This window comes from Vipera berus (assembly GCF_964194415.1).
Source record: "Vipera berus genome assembly, chromosome: 4".
Taxonomy (NCBI): domain Eukaryota; kingdom Metazoa; phylum Chordata; class Lepidosauria; order Squamata; family Viperidae; genus Vipera; species Vipera berus.
The window spans coordinates 22,803,158-22,817,167 of NC_138206.1; the positions used below are offsets into that span (position 1 = coordinate 22,803,158).

At 38.3% G+C, this 14,010-nt stretch overlaps 1 protein-coding gene across 1 annotated transcript in view; it reads right to left on the reverse strand.

The window, feature by feature from the left end:
• Positions 1 to 14,010, reverse strand: part of ATP8A2 (ATPase phospholipid transporting 8A2) — a gene marked incomplete at its 3' end in the record, with an annotated part of 203,542 nt that overhangs the window by 72,868 nt on the left and 116,664 nt on the right. Inside the window, exon 18 of the mRNA XM_081327717.1 lies at positions 8,244 to 8,427. Within this exon, the coding sequence (XP_081183843.1) occupies positions 8,244 to 8,427 (184 nt within the window). The remainder of the gene's footprint in view (positions 1 to 8,243; positions 8,428 to 14,010) is intronic.

Genomic DNA, 14,010 nt, shown 5'->3' on the forward strand with positions numbered 1-14,010 from the left:
CCTGCCTTACAACATACCTTACCCAACATGATCAACATATCTTCTTAAGAACTGCTCACATGCTACTATGTGGAATTCCACTCATGTAAGCAACCCAGCATGGAGTGTCGAATACCTGAACCAGGCTGTTGCCCAGCATTTAATATGGTACACACCGTGACCCCTTGGGCCGCCTATTTTTCTTTATATAATACAGGCAGGATATATATTGTAATACATAATATAGTATTCTACTCCTCTCATGCCCCACAGCAGAGCTCCAGCGAAGCCTCCTGTTCCTCCTCCTCCTCAGCTGATCTGTGGAACTGCCTGCCACTTTGCTGAGGGGTAGGGGGGTCAAAGGAAAATGTGGCCTGCAAGGAAAACTGCACCCCGTCCTGCCCAACCCAGCTTGTCCCCAAGGGCCTCCTCCCTCCAGGGAGGGAAGGGTATCAGCTGCTGGCACCTCCCAGCCACCCATCTCTCCAGCAGGCACCTGAGTTACTCCCTTGCCCTTCCCTTGCTACCCATTGCCTTGGTGGAGCAGTGGGCTAATGCCTCCTTAAGTAACACCAGCTGCCTGCAATTAGTGCAGGTTCGAGTCCCACCAGGCTCAAGGTTGACTCAGCCTTCCATCCTTCTGAGGTAGGTAAAATGAGGACCCAGATTGTTGGGGGCAATAAGCTGACTTTGTAATAATGCTGCTTGTGGGGGGGGAAAGCCCTAATAAGCAGGCATATACATAGAATGAAGGCTATTGCTAAGCACATTTGATTTGTGCTTAGATTGTAAGCCGCCCTGAGTCTTCGGAGAAGGGAGGGATATAAATGGGATTAAAATAAATAAATAAATAAATAAAATTGCCATCAAGACATTTCAGTTCTTGGCCTTGGTTCTAAAACAGCCAATTGCTGGTAGGTCATTGAACCTTGCCACCAGCCAATTATGTGTAGGGGGCTAAAGAGAGGCAGGAAAGAAGGTGGGGATATTTCTCTCCCATCTTCCCTTGCACCATACAACCTATGGGTTTCTAGAAAGTGTAGATGGTAATCATGATCACATGACTGCGGCAGCCACAACTTTGTAAATCAACTGTATGAAGATTCTAGAAGATTCCACAGAAATCATAGGTCCTGAATTTTGGATGCATTCTTTAATTTAGCTCATTTGAGGTACCTTCGTTCAAAAACTGTTGCCCTATAATGCAGCATTTTGCAAACAGAAAAACAGACAGGAGAATTTCAATAGTATATACATTTCCTATGGCTATAATCAATGAAGGAAGAGAAACAAACAAGGCTAATATTACCTACCTCAATAATATAAAGAACCACATTCTTATAAAAACAATACAGTATGCATTTTGTCACTCGATTGTAACTCCAGGCTCCATGGACAAGTAACAGCTTCTCCAAGTAGGAAAACTAGGGGGAAAAAAATCAATTGTGTGCCATCAAATTATTGTCAACTCTTAAATTATGTTTAAATTCTAGACCATTCATTGCTTGGTGACAATAACTTAGTATAAATTACTCTAAAGTTTTATATCTACCATAGTGGACATGCCTGAAACATTCAATATGGGGCATGCGATCGGTTTTCAATTCTGAGTGAAGCACATGTCCCCATTTAAGTAGCTACTGTAAGTAACATGATGCTATTGAATTCCTGCTTGTGGGTTTCCCATAAAGAGATGATTGGCTAATGCAGGATACTAAACTAGATGCATCTTTGTTGTGGTTCAATGTAACTTTTCTTAGGCATTTAGATATTCAGAACGTTATACCATGATCTTGTGACAAGATTTAATTCCATACCATATGTAATTGGAAAAATACATTGCAGCAGGAGATACATAATGCAACCCTGCCCTCATAAAAATTCATAAAACTAGTCTTTATCTTCTTATGTTTCTAGTTCCTCACAATGCCTCTTCTTTGTTTATACTGGCTTAAAGCTACCTTAAATTTGTGAGCTTTCTGGGAAAAGAGTCAGTCTGGTATAGTGGGGAAGGTGCTGGCCTAGAAAACAGGAGATGGTGAGTTCTAGATCTTCCTTAGGCAGGAAAACCAGTTTGGTGACTTTGGGTCACTCACTCTGCCTCAGCCACTTCACAAGATTGATTTTGAGGGGAAAATAGGAGGCAGGTGCATTAGGTGTGCTTGAGATAGAGACAGACAGACAGATAGATATGGATAGATGAACAGATAGATAGTTATTTAAAAATCGATAGTTAGAGCAGTGGCATATGGCAGTGATTAAAGATATTTAAAAGACACAGCTCTAGAGGGTTTTATGTGCTGACATGATTATCCAACAATCAATGTGTAGTGGGAAAGAACTGGATAGCATCCCTTTCAATTGAAAACAGTAGTCAGATATTAAATGCATATGTGACATGTGGGATTTATTCTCAAGTAAACATTGACAAAATCACAGGCAAATGTGTAGAATTCTGGATATTGGTTAGACTGCTTTTACAATATAATTTTTGATCTAGTAAATCACTATATTACTATTCTATATGTTTTAATTGGTATTGTAGTAGCCCCATAAGGTGGCATTTACTCCTCAGCCTTACTTGTATCTAGAAACAAGTTAAAGCAGTCTTTTGCTCAAACTGATTGTGGGGTCTATCACAGGAAACTGACTGCTTTAGTTTTAATTGGTTATGTTGAGCTTATTCTTTTTTCTACTGTTCACAGCCCGGAGTCTGACAGGGCTTGGGCGGGCTACAAATTTGGGTTGACTGATAGACAGAGGCAGATAACCAACCCTACTATGGATGTTTTAATTATCATCTTGGGACTGTAAACTTTCAGGAATTCCTTGCAGATTCAGCAATTCACACTTACTTAGGTAATATTGAAATAACAGAATTATCTGGTCTCTGTATAAATTGAAGAACAACAGTTCCCACCAATTTCAACTTAAATAGGTGATGATGATTTGTGTTCTGTAAGCTGCCCAAAGTCACTGGAGATGGACAGCATATAAATATAAAAGTGGAGAACTGAAGTACAGCAGCAGAAGAAGAATTTGGCCAGACACAAGTTCTTTCTCCTATTCCAGTCACAGGTTCAAATATAAGAGATAGAAGCAAAGAGCCAAGGCTCAAATTGGCATTGAAAAATGTATAGAACTATAATGAAAAAATAATGGACTTCTTGGGACAATCTCTAACTATCGAAATGGTCAACGTTCCTTGAGCCAGGAGGAGAAATTTGCTCTCTCAGCCCACTGGTGATATCCTTGAAGGAGTGATAATGTCCCTGATCATTCAGTCCACTTTTGTTTTGTGTAGGCATTTAAGGAGAATAACAAAAGTTCTCTGACAGTCCAACTACACCTTTTCCTATTAGAACACTCCAATTTTTATTTTATTTTATTTTTATTTTAATCCCATTTATATCCCGCCCTTCTCCGAAGACTCAGGGCGGCTTACAATTTAAGCACAAACCAATGTGCTTAGCAATAGCCTTCATTCTATGTATATGCCTGCTTATTAGGGCTTTTGGGGGCCCCCAAGCGGCATTATTACAAAGTCAGCTTATTGCCCCCAACAATCTGGGTCCTCATTTTACGTACCTCGGAAGGATGGAAGGCTGAGTCAACCTTGAGCCTGGTGGGATGCGAACCTGCACTAATTGCAGGCAGCTGGTGTTACTTAAGGAGGCATTAGCCCACTGCGCCACCAAGGCAATGACCCCTCATCCCACAAATTGCTTAAAGGTAAAGGTAAAGGTTCCCCCGCACATGCGTGCTAGTTGTTTCCAACTTTAGGGGCCGGTGCTCATCTCCGTTTCAAAGCCAAAGAGCCAGCGCTTGTCCGAGGACGTCTCCGTGGTCATGTGGCTGGCATGACTAGACGCCAAAGGCACACGGAACGCTGTTACCTTCCCACTACACCTTTTCCTATTAGAACACTCCAATGACCCCTCATTGCTTAAAGCTATGCTAAAAGTTTAGGTGGCAAAATGATGAGAGCCAGTTTGGTCTAGTGGTTAAGGCACCAACTAGAAAGCAGGAGATTGTGAGTTCAAGTCCCACCTTAGCCACGAAAACCTGCTGGCTGATTTTGAGCCACCTACTCTGTCTCAGCCTAACTCACCTCACAGGGTTGCTGTTGTGGGGAAAATAGGAGGAAGAAGGTGTGTTGGATTATGTTCACTTCCTTGAGTTATTTGTTAAAATAATAAATGCAGAAACAAACAAACAAATTTACAAATAAACAAATATAGTCCAGTTGGACATGGTTGTTGTGTTTGAACCTGTAAAATGGCATTTGTTGATCTGAAAAGTAGACCCTGTACCTGTGGGAGAAATGCTAGGTGAATAAAGAAAATTTGGTTATTTCAAAAACCAGAAAATATTCCTTGTGTTAAGAGCCATGGTGGCACAGTGGCTAGAATGCAGTATTGTAGGCTGACTCTGCTCATAGTCTGGAGTTCGATCCTGACCGGCACAAGGTTGACTTAGCCTTCCATCCTTCCAGGGTTGGTAAAATGAGGACCCAGATTGTTGGGGACAATATGCTGACATTGTAAATTGTCCAGAGAGTACTATAAAGCACTATGGGGTGGTATACAAGTCTAAGTGCTATTGCTAAAAGAGATTTTGATAGTGTTTAGAACATTTGGAAGAGTGGAAATCAGAAAATTATTCATTTATTTAATATTTATTTATTAGATTTAGATATGTCCCATTTCATTTAGAGGACATTTTAGAATTACAGAATTGAAAGGAGTGACTAAATCCATCTTCTGCTTTGTATTTATAATAGATGACTAGCTAGCTTCTTCCATCATTTGCAGGCAACTGCTTCAAACTGCTGTTCATCTTTGGAAGTTGTTTTTCCCCACACTAACATTCCTAACAATCAGTAACAATCTGCCCAAAGAAAGGAGTTTACTTCCAAAGATCCAGAGATTTCCCACTCTCCTGTCTGTTTTAGAAGAAAAATAAAATAAGAAAAGTCCTGCCCCCAATTATTCAATCTGCTGCTGAATTTCTGCAGCACAGTCCCAGGGTGCTAGTGATTGGCACAAATTGGGTCCCAGGGGTTGGGGTGATGTTATATACCCCCTATGGGATTCTATTTATTCACTCCTGCCTTGTTGGCAATAACTCAGCAAAAATAATTTTAAAAGATTACATAAAAATGACCATTCATTTAATATTTCCTACATTTTAATACCATTCAGAGGCTTGCTTTACTTCCAAGGAATCCTGGTTCATATAGAAGTGTTTTATCTCCCACCTTTTCACCTTTACTATATTCCTGCACTGAGGATTAGATTTAATGACAGTGATTTTGCTAAGACAATTCAGCAGACTTTATACTGGGCAGGAATATGAATACAGATTACCCAATACTAATTAGCTTTTAATTTCCTATATCTCAAGGCACTGTGCCTCATTCAGAAGGAAACTTTGGAACGGAAAAACACTCCCCAAAATTTCCAAGGATTATAACACACCAACTAATTTAACATCAACCAAGAGACCATGAGATTCTAGTCCCACCGCTGGCATGAAAACTCAGCTGGCTTTTTCACTCTCTCTCTCAGCCTCACCCACCTCAGAGTTATTGTTGTGAAGAAAGTAGCAGGAGAAAGGACTGTTAGGTACGTTCGCCACTTAGAGTTATTTATAACTAATAATAATAAAGGCAGGATAAAAAATTAATATTGGCAGAGCTTAAGAGGAAGTAAGATCCAAAAAGAAGAATATAATGTAAAGAAATTCCTGCATGCATTTTCTGAGAGGAAGACAAATAAATCCCATTAAAACAGTGTTTCATTTTTATATACTATTTAAATAGGTATACATCCCACATATTTCCATACAGAAATACAGATTTTTGTGGTTCTGTATCTAGAAAGGGACCAGTGAGATTCATGCTGAATCAGAAACAATGGTGCTTGACACCTTGCAGGATCATTCAACATCTGGTCAGACCGAAAAGTGGCGGTCAGCCAGGGTTTGCCTCAGGCATCCCAAAGACTGCCAACACTTATTACATCAGTGAAATGCAGGATGTGAGAAGCAGGAGAAAGCAAATAGTCTAGTCTCTTCTTCAGAAAACTAGATTGATACTCACTCATTTAGAATTTCTGCCAGCAGTTCAACAATAAAGGTGATCTTTGAACATAATTATTTCCTTCTTTTAAAAACAATAAAATCTACATTCAAGATCTGAAATGCCTCAAAAATGTCTCTATTTGGTTTTGGGAGTCTGAAAAAAAGTCATTGGGTTGCATTATAATGAAGATGAGAGATATATTCAGAAGGGGGTTGTCTCTGCATCATACACTTTAAACTTTCTTAAAAAAATAATAACTTTTAAATATTTTGTATCATAACAATAGTTCTGTATATGAGATAACATTTGTTTAAAAGAAATAAATATTCCTAAATACATTAGTATTCAGATTTGGAATCTGTCGTCCTCTTATTGGAGAACTAGGTCACAACTCATCAAAACCAGATGAGAATCCTACTATCTCCTCAAAGAAGAACAGGAGAATGGTAACATTGGCAGTCACTTTGAAGAGCCTTTGCATCTGTAGGGACAGACCAGACAATAGGACAATAGAAAAAGAGCTTCAAGATGTTGTCAAAAATGTCTGATTAGACATGTACAGTATCTGTTCTGGAGGAATAGGAAAAAGGAGGAAGTTAATCCTGACACCTAAATTCAAACAATACTGAAGAATTGAGAACTTGAGAACTCCAAGCTTAAGACCTAGCTTTTCTTGAGACAGAAGGCTAACTCCTGCACTAAAATAAGCTTTGTCTTCCACAATGAATACATTTGCTTCACACTACTGGATAAGTCTTTAAGAAAGAAATAATGTGCTCCTTTGAAGGTTATCTTGGAAATGTTTCAGTTATCATTCTAATTCAACTTTCCCCAGTTTGGTGCCCTTAAAACAACTAGGATTACAGCTCCCAAAGTTCACAGCTGGACTCTGGCTGAAATCCTGGGAAGGCTGCTCTAATTAATATTGAGGCATCTTGTTTCTTGTTTTAAAACCAAATTCCCTTCACGATGATGCATCAATCAAGAAAAAGGATATACCAAAAAGAGATTCCTATTTACCTCACTGTTGTTGGGTTTGGATACTAAAAAAATTGCATTCCATCAGTTTTAGCCGGGCCTGCTAACAGAAAGAAATTATGGGAGTGGGAGTTCCTATGAGACCACACACTGCAGCAGTATAAACTGATCTTGATTGACTTCTAACAGCCGTTCCTTCAATCCCAGAGATTTAAAAAAAGGTGACGGCGAGGTTCTTCACTGATAACCTCTGGATAAATGCCACGGGATTGATAAAAGATCCCATATAACTATATTTCCCTTATCACATTCTCCTTGTTGGAACCCTAAAATCCAGAACTATAGTAAGTATTAATAGAGACTGAATTAGGGCTTGGATAATGCCCACCACTGCTGCTTAATTGTTAAAAACAGAAGGCTGTATGTTTTGCTTCAGAAGGCAAGGATGGCACTGCCAGGGCTAATGTAATTAATTAATATTAAATAATAAACATTACAGTGAATAATGGATGTTAAACACTACAGCTCAGGGCGTTTGAACATATAGTTATTATAGTTATCCTCATTAAGGTATCTCTATAGCATAAGTTAAAAGTGCCGCTGCATCAGAAAATCTTATACACCATCGAATAATTTCAGAATCAGGAAAACTGAAAAGAAGTCAGTGATTCTTGCTCACCCTCTGAAAGCTATCACTGATCACTCCTGACCAGAAGTAGGAAGCTAAAGAATATTAAACGTCTTTCGTAGTATCGTTGAAATAAAATAGAGTGGCAGTCTCTATTGTAGAACAGGAACAGATTATCAACAACTGTCTACTGCAAGAATAAAAGTAAGAGGGAGGAGGAGGAGGAGGAGGAGGAGGAGGAGGAGGAGGAGGAGGAGGAGGAGGAACTATTATTTTGACAGCTGCAATGTCTGAGTAATCTTCCAGACTACTGGAAATATGATGGAAACACATTGATGAGTTAAAAAGAAACCGCAGCATTTAGGATGAAATGGCTCCTGGCCCAGTACAATGGAAGGTATTGCACATATTTACAAGTTCTCTTCATTAAGTCAGCATCCTCAAAGGAAAGCGGGGGAGGGGGGGGAAGGACATTTGCTTGGCTTCTAGATCAGCAGTGAAGTATTTATGCTGTCTATGCAGTCAATACCCTTTCAACAAGATATGGCAGCTGTTTCTTTGTAGGCATCTAACCTGTGCTATTGCATAATCAGAAGAGTTGGTTGCCTGCATGCCTTCATTGCCACTGATCCCCACTCCAACATGAGCCGTCTTGATCATTCCAACATCGTTGGCACCATCCCCAATGGCCAGAGTGATGGCATTCACATGTTTCTTTACCATGTCTACTATTTCTGACTTCTGCAGAGGAGACACCCTAGGAAGAAGAAAAAAAAAGTCTGTCAGTTTCCACACATGCCAAAGTATGTGTGACTTTTAAAAGGAGAGCTACAGCTGCAAAAGAAAGAAAGAAAGAAAGAAAGAAAGAAAGAAAGAAAGAAAGAAAGAAAGAAAGAAAGAAAGAAAGAAGGAAGGAAGGAAGGAAGGAAGGAAGGAAGGAAGGAAGGAAGGAAGGAAGGAAGGAAGGAAGGAAGGCAGGCAGGCAGGCAGGAAGGAAGGAAGGAAGGAAGGAAGGAAGGAAGGAAGGAAGGAAGGAAGGAAGGAAGGAAGGAAGGCTCACTGGAAAATTTCCTGCTCCAATACTTTAGATTTTAGAGCATAATGCCAAATTCCTTCAAATCTACTATGGATGTAAGATTCATCAAGAACAGTAAGCTAAAAACATTTTGAGTACTAAAAAACATTTTTCCAATTCTTATACCATATGATAGCCCTCTCCAGATGTGTTGGGCTTTCAACTTTCATAATTCCATCTTTTGCTAGCTGGCAGATTTCAGGAATTGAAGGTCAACCCAATTAGAGGGCATTAGTTTGGGGAAAGATATAAGACTATTATTGAAACTTGCTATATTGAAAGAATTTTGTCATTCACAAGCATAGTTCATACATATTCCTCTCCGCACAGCTTCTGGAACTACTGCCAACTATCATGTTGTCTGGAGGGGATGGTGCACAGATCTGTCTGAAGTAATTAGGTTTCCTGTTTTAAGCTTCTTATCTTTGTGTTTTCCGTACAATGCAACCGGACTCAAGAAGTCAGAATATAGGAAACTGTTTAAGACATTTTCATTTGCTTAGTTCAATATTGTCTACTGTATCAGTGTCTCCCCAGAGACTCTGTCAAAGGTATTTGCCATCATTTGCTATGACAGCCTCCCCAAAACAAAACAAAAACCAGAAATATCAGACTGGGGAATATAGAAAAAAACCCATACAATTGGTTTCAAAAGAAAAGGAGATACTCTTTTACCTAGTGCATAACTGTTTAACCAACACCCACAAGATTCAGTGATGTCTGCTAAGTTGAATAGCTTTTAAAAGGAATAGTTTAAACAGTAATATCAGCTTTGAGCAAATTTAGCGGGATGGTATTGCACATTTGTGTCCTGCGTGTGAGCTTCTCTTGGCAATTCACTGACCACTATGAGACTAGTGAGGGACTTTGATCAGATCCAGAATAAGAAGAAAAGATCTTATTTTTTTAAACCACTTTCAACGCATGAAATATAGGTGCTCCCACTAAGCAACAAAGTATATGTGTCAACTCAGCAGGATAGACCGGACCAAACCCATGCTATATAGGTCAGAACAACTTTTATTGTAACAACCATAGTAACAGAATAGTGCAAATCTGAATGTGCTTCCCTCTCCCTCCCTTTATCTTCATGTGAACTAGAGAGAAACTTATCTGAGATGTTTTGTCAAGTTATTTTCTTGGCCCAGGCTCAGTCCCACTTACAGTATTTGACTATCACTGTGGCAGCAGTTCATCCTCCTGTCTGCCAAGGCCATTCCTTATTTCTTTAATAATAAAAAGGTAAAGGTTCCCCCGCACACGCGTGCTAGTTGTTTCCAACTCTAGGGGCCGGTGCTCATCTCCGTTTCAAAGCCGAAGAGCCAGCGCTTGTCCGAGGACATCTCCGTGGTCATGTGGCCGGCATGACTAGACGCCAAAGGCGCACGGAATGCTGTTACCTTCCCACCGTAGTGGTCCCTATTTTTCTACTTGTATTTTTACGTGCTTTTGAACTGCTAGGTTGGCAGAAGCTGGGATGAGTAACAGGCGCTCACTCTTAATAATAGGTTCTACTAATAAGCTACATTGACCAAGCATGTGATACCTGATAATCAGAAGACAGACTACTGAAAGGAGCAGTTGAATCCTTTCTATCAACCAATACACTGGCATGCAAAAAAATTGGAGACTATAATTTGATCATTTGGATTAATAATGCAATTTAGGCCTACTTGTAATCTGCCAACTATTCAAAGCTGCTAATATTAGTCTGTAGCAGTAGTTTGCTTTATTTTTCCTCCTCCATATCCTTTTAGAACACATACCTGCAAAGATAATTATGTAGAGATAAAGAAATCAATTTATATTGCCCTGAGTTGTACAACATAAAGGGAAAATATGAATCAAATAAATGTAGACATAATAAATCTAGTTATAGATATATGCAAGGTGACAACACTGACCAACCTCTTTACAAATTAGAAGAGTTTCCTCTTATCTAGGGCACATTGCTGAATTACTCCAGAGTTTTAAATCCCCATTTGGCTGAGACCGTGTCTAAACTTTTTATTTTATGAGTTGCAATCAGGAATGAAAACAGACTATAGTTTTGGCAGTATTTTACATTATCAGAAAAACATTAGTCTTAGAATTTAACGTAGATGAAACTCAACATCACCTATGTTTCAAAGAGAATATTCACAGGTAAACAATTTATTTTAGTACTGTAGTAAAGTAAATCAATGTTGTAATCTTTCAAGTAAAAAGATTTAACAAACTACTCTATGAGAATCTTTTGTCCAACGATACTTAGACTAAATTAGTTAATTTTCTAGTTTAGTCAAACTTTCCTAATGCTTAGTCTTTTGAATAAAAGCTTTCCCAAAGATAAAAGTTAGCACATGAAGACTAATGATAGAACTTCCCAAGTAATTAAATCTACAAACAAAGCACTGTGGGAAACTATTCTTTGATAACATGAAAATTCAACAGATTTACGAGTTTAAGCCAACTTTCCCCACTGTGATGATCACAATAATTGAGAAAACATGGCCTTTCCTTATCTGGTTCTCTCCAGGGACTGGACAACTGCCATTAAGTACTGTGGAGTTTTAAAAGAACTCTGCCATTGACTTGTTCAGAAAGAAATTGAGAATTTCAAATGAAGATGGTCATGTAATGTTATGTCATCTTCCTTGGGGATAAGAATGATAATTAAGGAACTAAAATGAAGAATTAGAATATATGAATAGTTTTTTATAATGAAGGCATGAAAATAGGGTTTTCCAACTAATATTCTTGGCCCTCACATTTTTAATGTGTTGATAAAATACAGTGTCTAGAGTTCAGTGTCAGCAGGATTTATGATTTCACCAAATACCTTAGCAAGATAAAAAGGAATAAGGTTAATCAAAGAGATTCCAAAGAATTTCCCCTTATGAGAAGAAAGAGTAATTAAATATTTTATTTATTATTTTATTATTTATTTTATTTTAATTCCATTTATATCCCGCCCTTCTCCGAAGACTCAGGGAATGGTGCACCTCAGAACCCAAAGTGGTATAGGCTGCAGATGACTAATTAGGAAAAGAAACTTAGGTTATGATGTTTAAACAGGCTTAGCATGCTATGGGCAAGGAGCAGAGCAGGGGGCTCAAATTCCATGTCTAGAAGAATTTGGAAGAAATTATAACATAATTCTCTATCTCATCACTTTAAGATTTTATACATATAGACACTTCTAGAAAGCTTACAGGTAACTTCCTAGAAGTAAAAAAAAAACCAAGGGGGATTTAAGAATTGGCTTTTTAAGTTGTAGCTGGAAGCTTCAGAAATAAAGGTGGGCTTCTTGGAAATAAGGCAGAGTGCATCTATTTTGTGTGGGATATCTTAATGGAGACCAAGTGGTTAATTATTCAGGACTTTTTTATTCGAAATTCAGCAAGGACATGGTTGTTTTGCCTGTTAGCTTGCTTTTGGTAGAAAGGAGGTGGATGACATAAAAGTTAGAATTTTTATTCTATAACCTATGTGTTCATGTTGTGAGTTTTACCTTTTAGCTAATGGAAGAATTGAGCTGTTTAAGAACATGGTTATTACTGCATTTGTTCTGGTTCTTTATATTAAAAAAGGTAAAGGTTCCCCCGCACATGCGTGCTAGTCATTTCCGACTCTAGGGACCGGTGCTGGAAGGTAAAAGGGAGGTTTATAGTCACTACTGTGCTTCTTGGGAAGTGATAGATAAAAGAATACCCAGCATCCATCCGTTTGCTTGCTTGCTTTTAAGATAACATATGTGCCTCTGTCACCAAAAAGACATGTTAGGGTAAACACAATATTACATCTGGACTATGTATAAGGAGATGGGAGGGGAGCATCTTCCAGGGGAGAATAAGAGAAGAGAGGCTTGATTTCTCCTCTAACTCAAAAGGATAAGTGTTGTATTTCCAAGAACAGAAGGATACTTATCAATAAAGGAGAATATTTGTAGCTCAGGATTGAAATGAGGGTTCCTTAGTCCTTTCTGAGCTTGGTTGTTTTCTTGCACATGTTTCATTACCCAAACGAGGTCATCATCAGTGCTAGACAAGCTCAAAGAGCACCAAGGGCCCCTCAAAGGGATACTTACGCTAGAATATTCTTGACATGGTTCAACTTAACATTATCTGGCAGATATCTGAAATTCAAACAATGATTGTAAAACATCTCTTGTAAAAACGGTATTGATTGTGATAAGCCCTCCCCAACACACTTCAAACATTATTCAGACTCCATAAAAATTAGCCCTTAAGGTCTTCTCCACCTCAAGTGAAGAAAACAATTGCCTGAATCTAGTTCCTCCTGTTATTTATGTACCAGTATCTCCTTTGGTAAAAACATATTATGATGTCCTTCTCTCCTGCCCACGAGTCCATTAAATAGAAAATGGAATATATGATAGGAAATGGTGCTTTAAATAGATGCTCCTATTATATTCATTTTTATGTTGCAACAGGAATTAAAATTATATATTTAAATAACTTAATGTCTTTAGAACAAAACGTGTTAATTTGATACCTTGCTGCCTTGCAAGCTTTTGTTAAGGCACACAAAGTCCCCTGTGGGCCTTCCTTTCCTTATTTATTACAGTTTACCATTACTAATTTTTAAAGCAATATATCTATGTTAAAAAAAATAACTCCCATTCCCCCAAAGGCAAGACAAATGGTTAAATTTGTAATGTTCAGGAGAAAAGGGCAAAGAGTGATGGTATACTTTCCTGTCAAGTCAAACACTTTAATTTCAGGACCCGGTTTTTAAAAAATAATTGCACAAATTTGTCCAATGACAAGGTAGGAAAATCAAACTTTACATTTATTTCATGTCTATGGGCTGTCTTTAATGGTTGCAGAAGAATTCCATTTCTCACAAAAGCCTCAAATTGTGACACAAATGGAAGCTAGCAGAATAAATAACATAGCTGTATCTTTTTTGCATTTCTAATGACCTCAATCAACATGACAACCATATCGAGATGCTTAATTGCAGTGGCTTTCCTTTTGATCAGACCATCGTATATCATTTTTTAAATTAAATTGTATCTAATGTAAACATTTTTAAGGACAAGAATTGCCTTGCAAAATTCAGAGAGGCATGTGAAAAGAAAAGGATAATGACTTGCTGGTTCAAGTATTTGTTTGTGAAATATAAATTAGTTCAGGTCTGCTTTATTTATTATTAAATTCCAACTCATGTCTTAATACATTGCAGGTATTCAACTGCCTGAGAAAGAACATTCTCAGAAGCTAAAAATTCATTCCTTTCTGAACAACTGCAAGAGTTGGT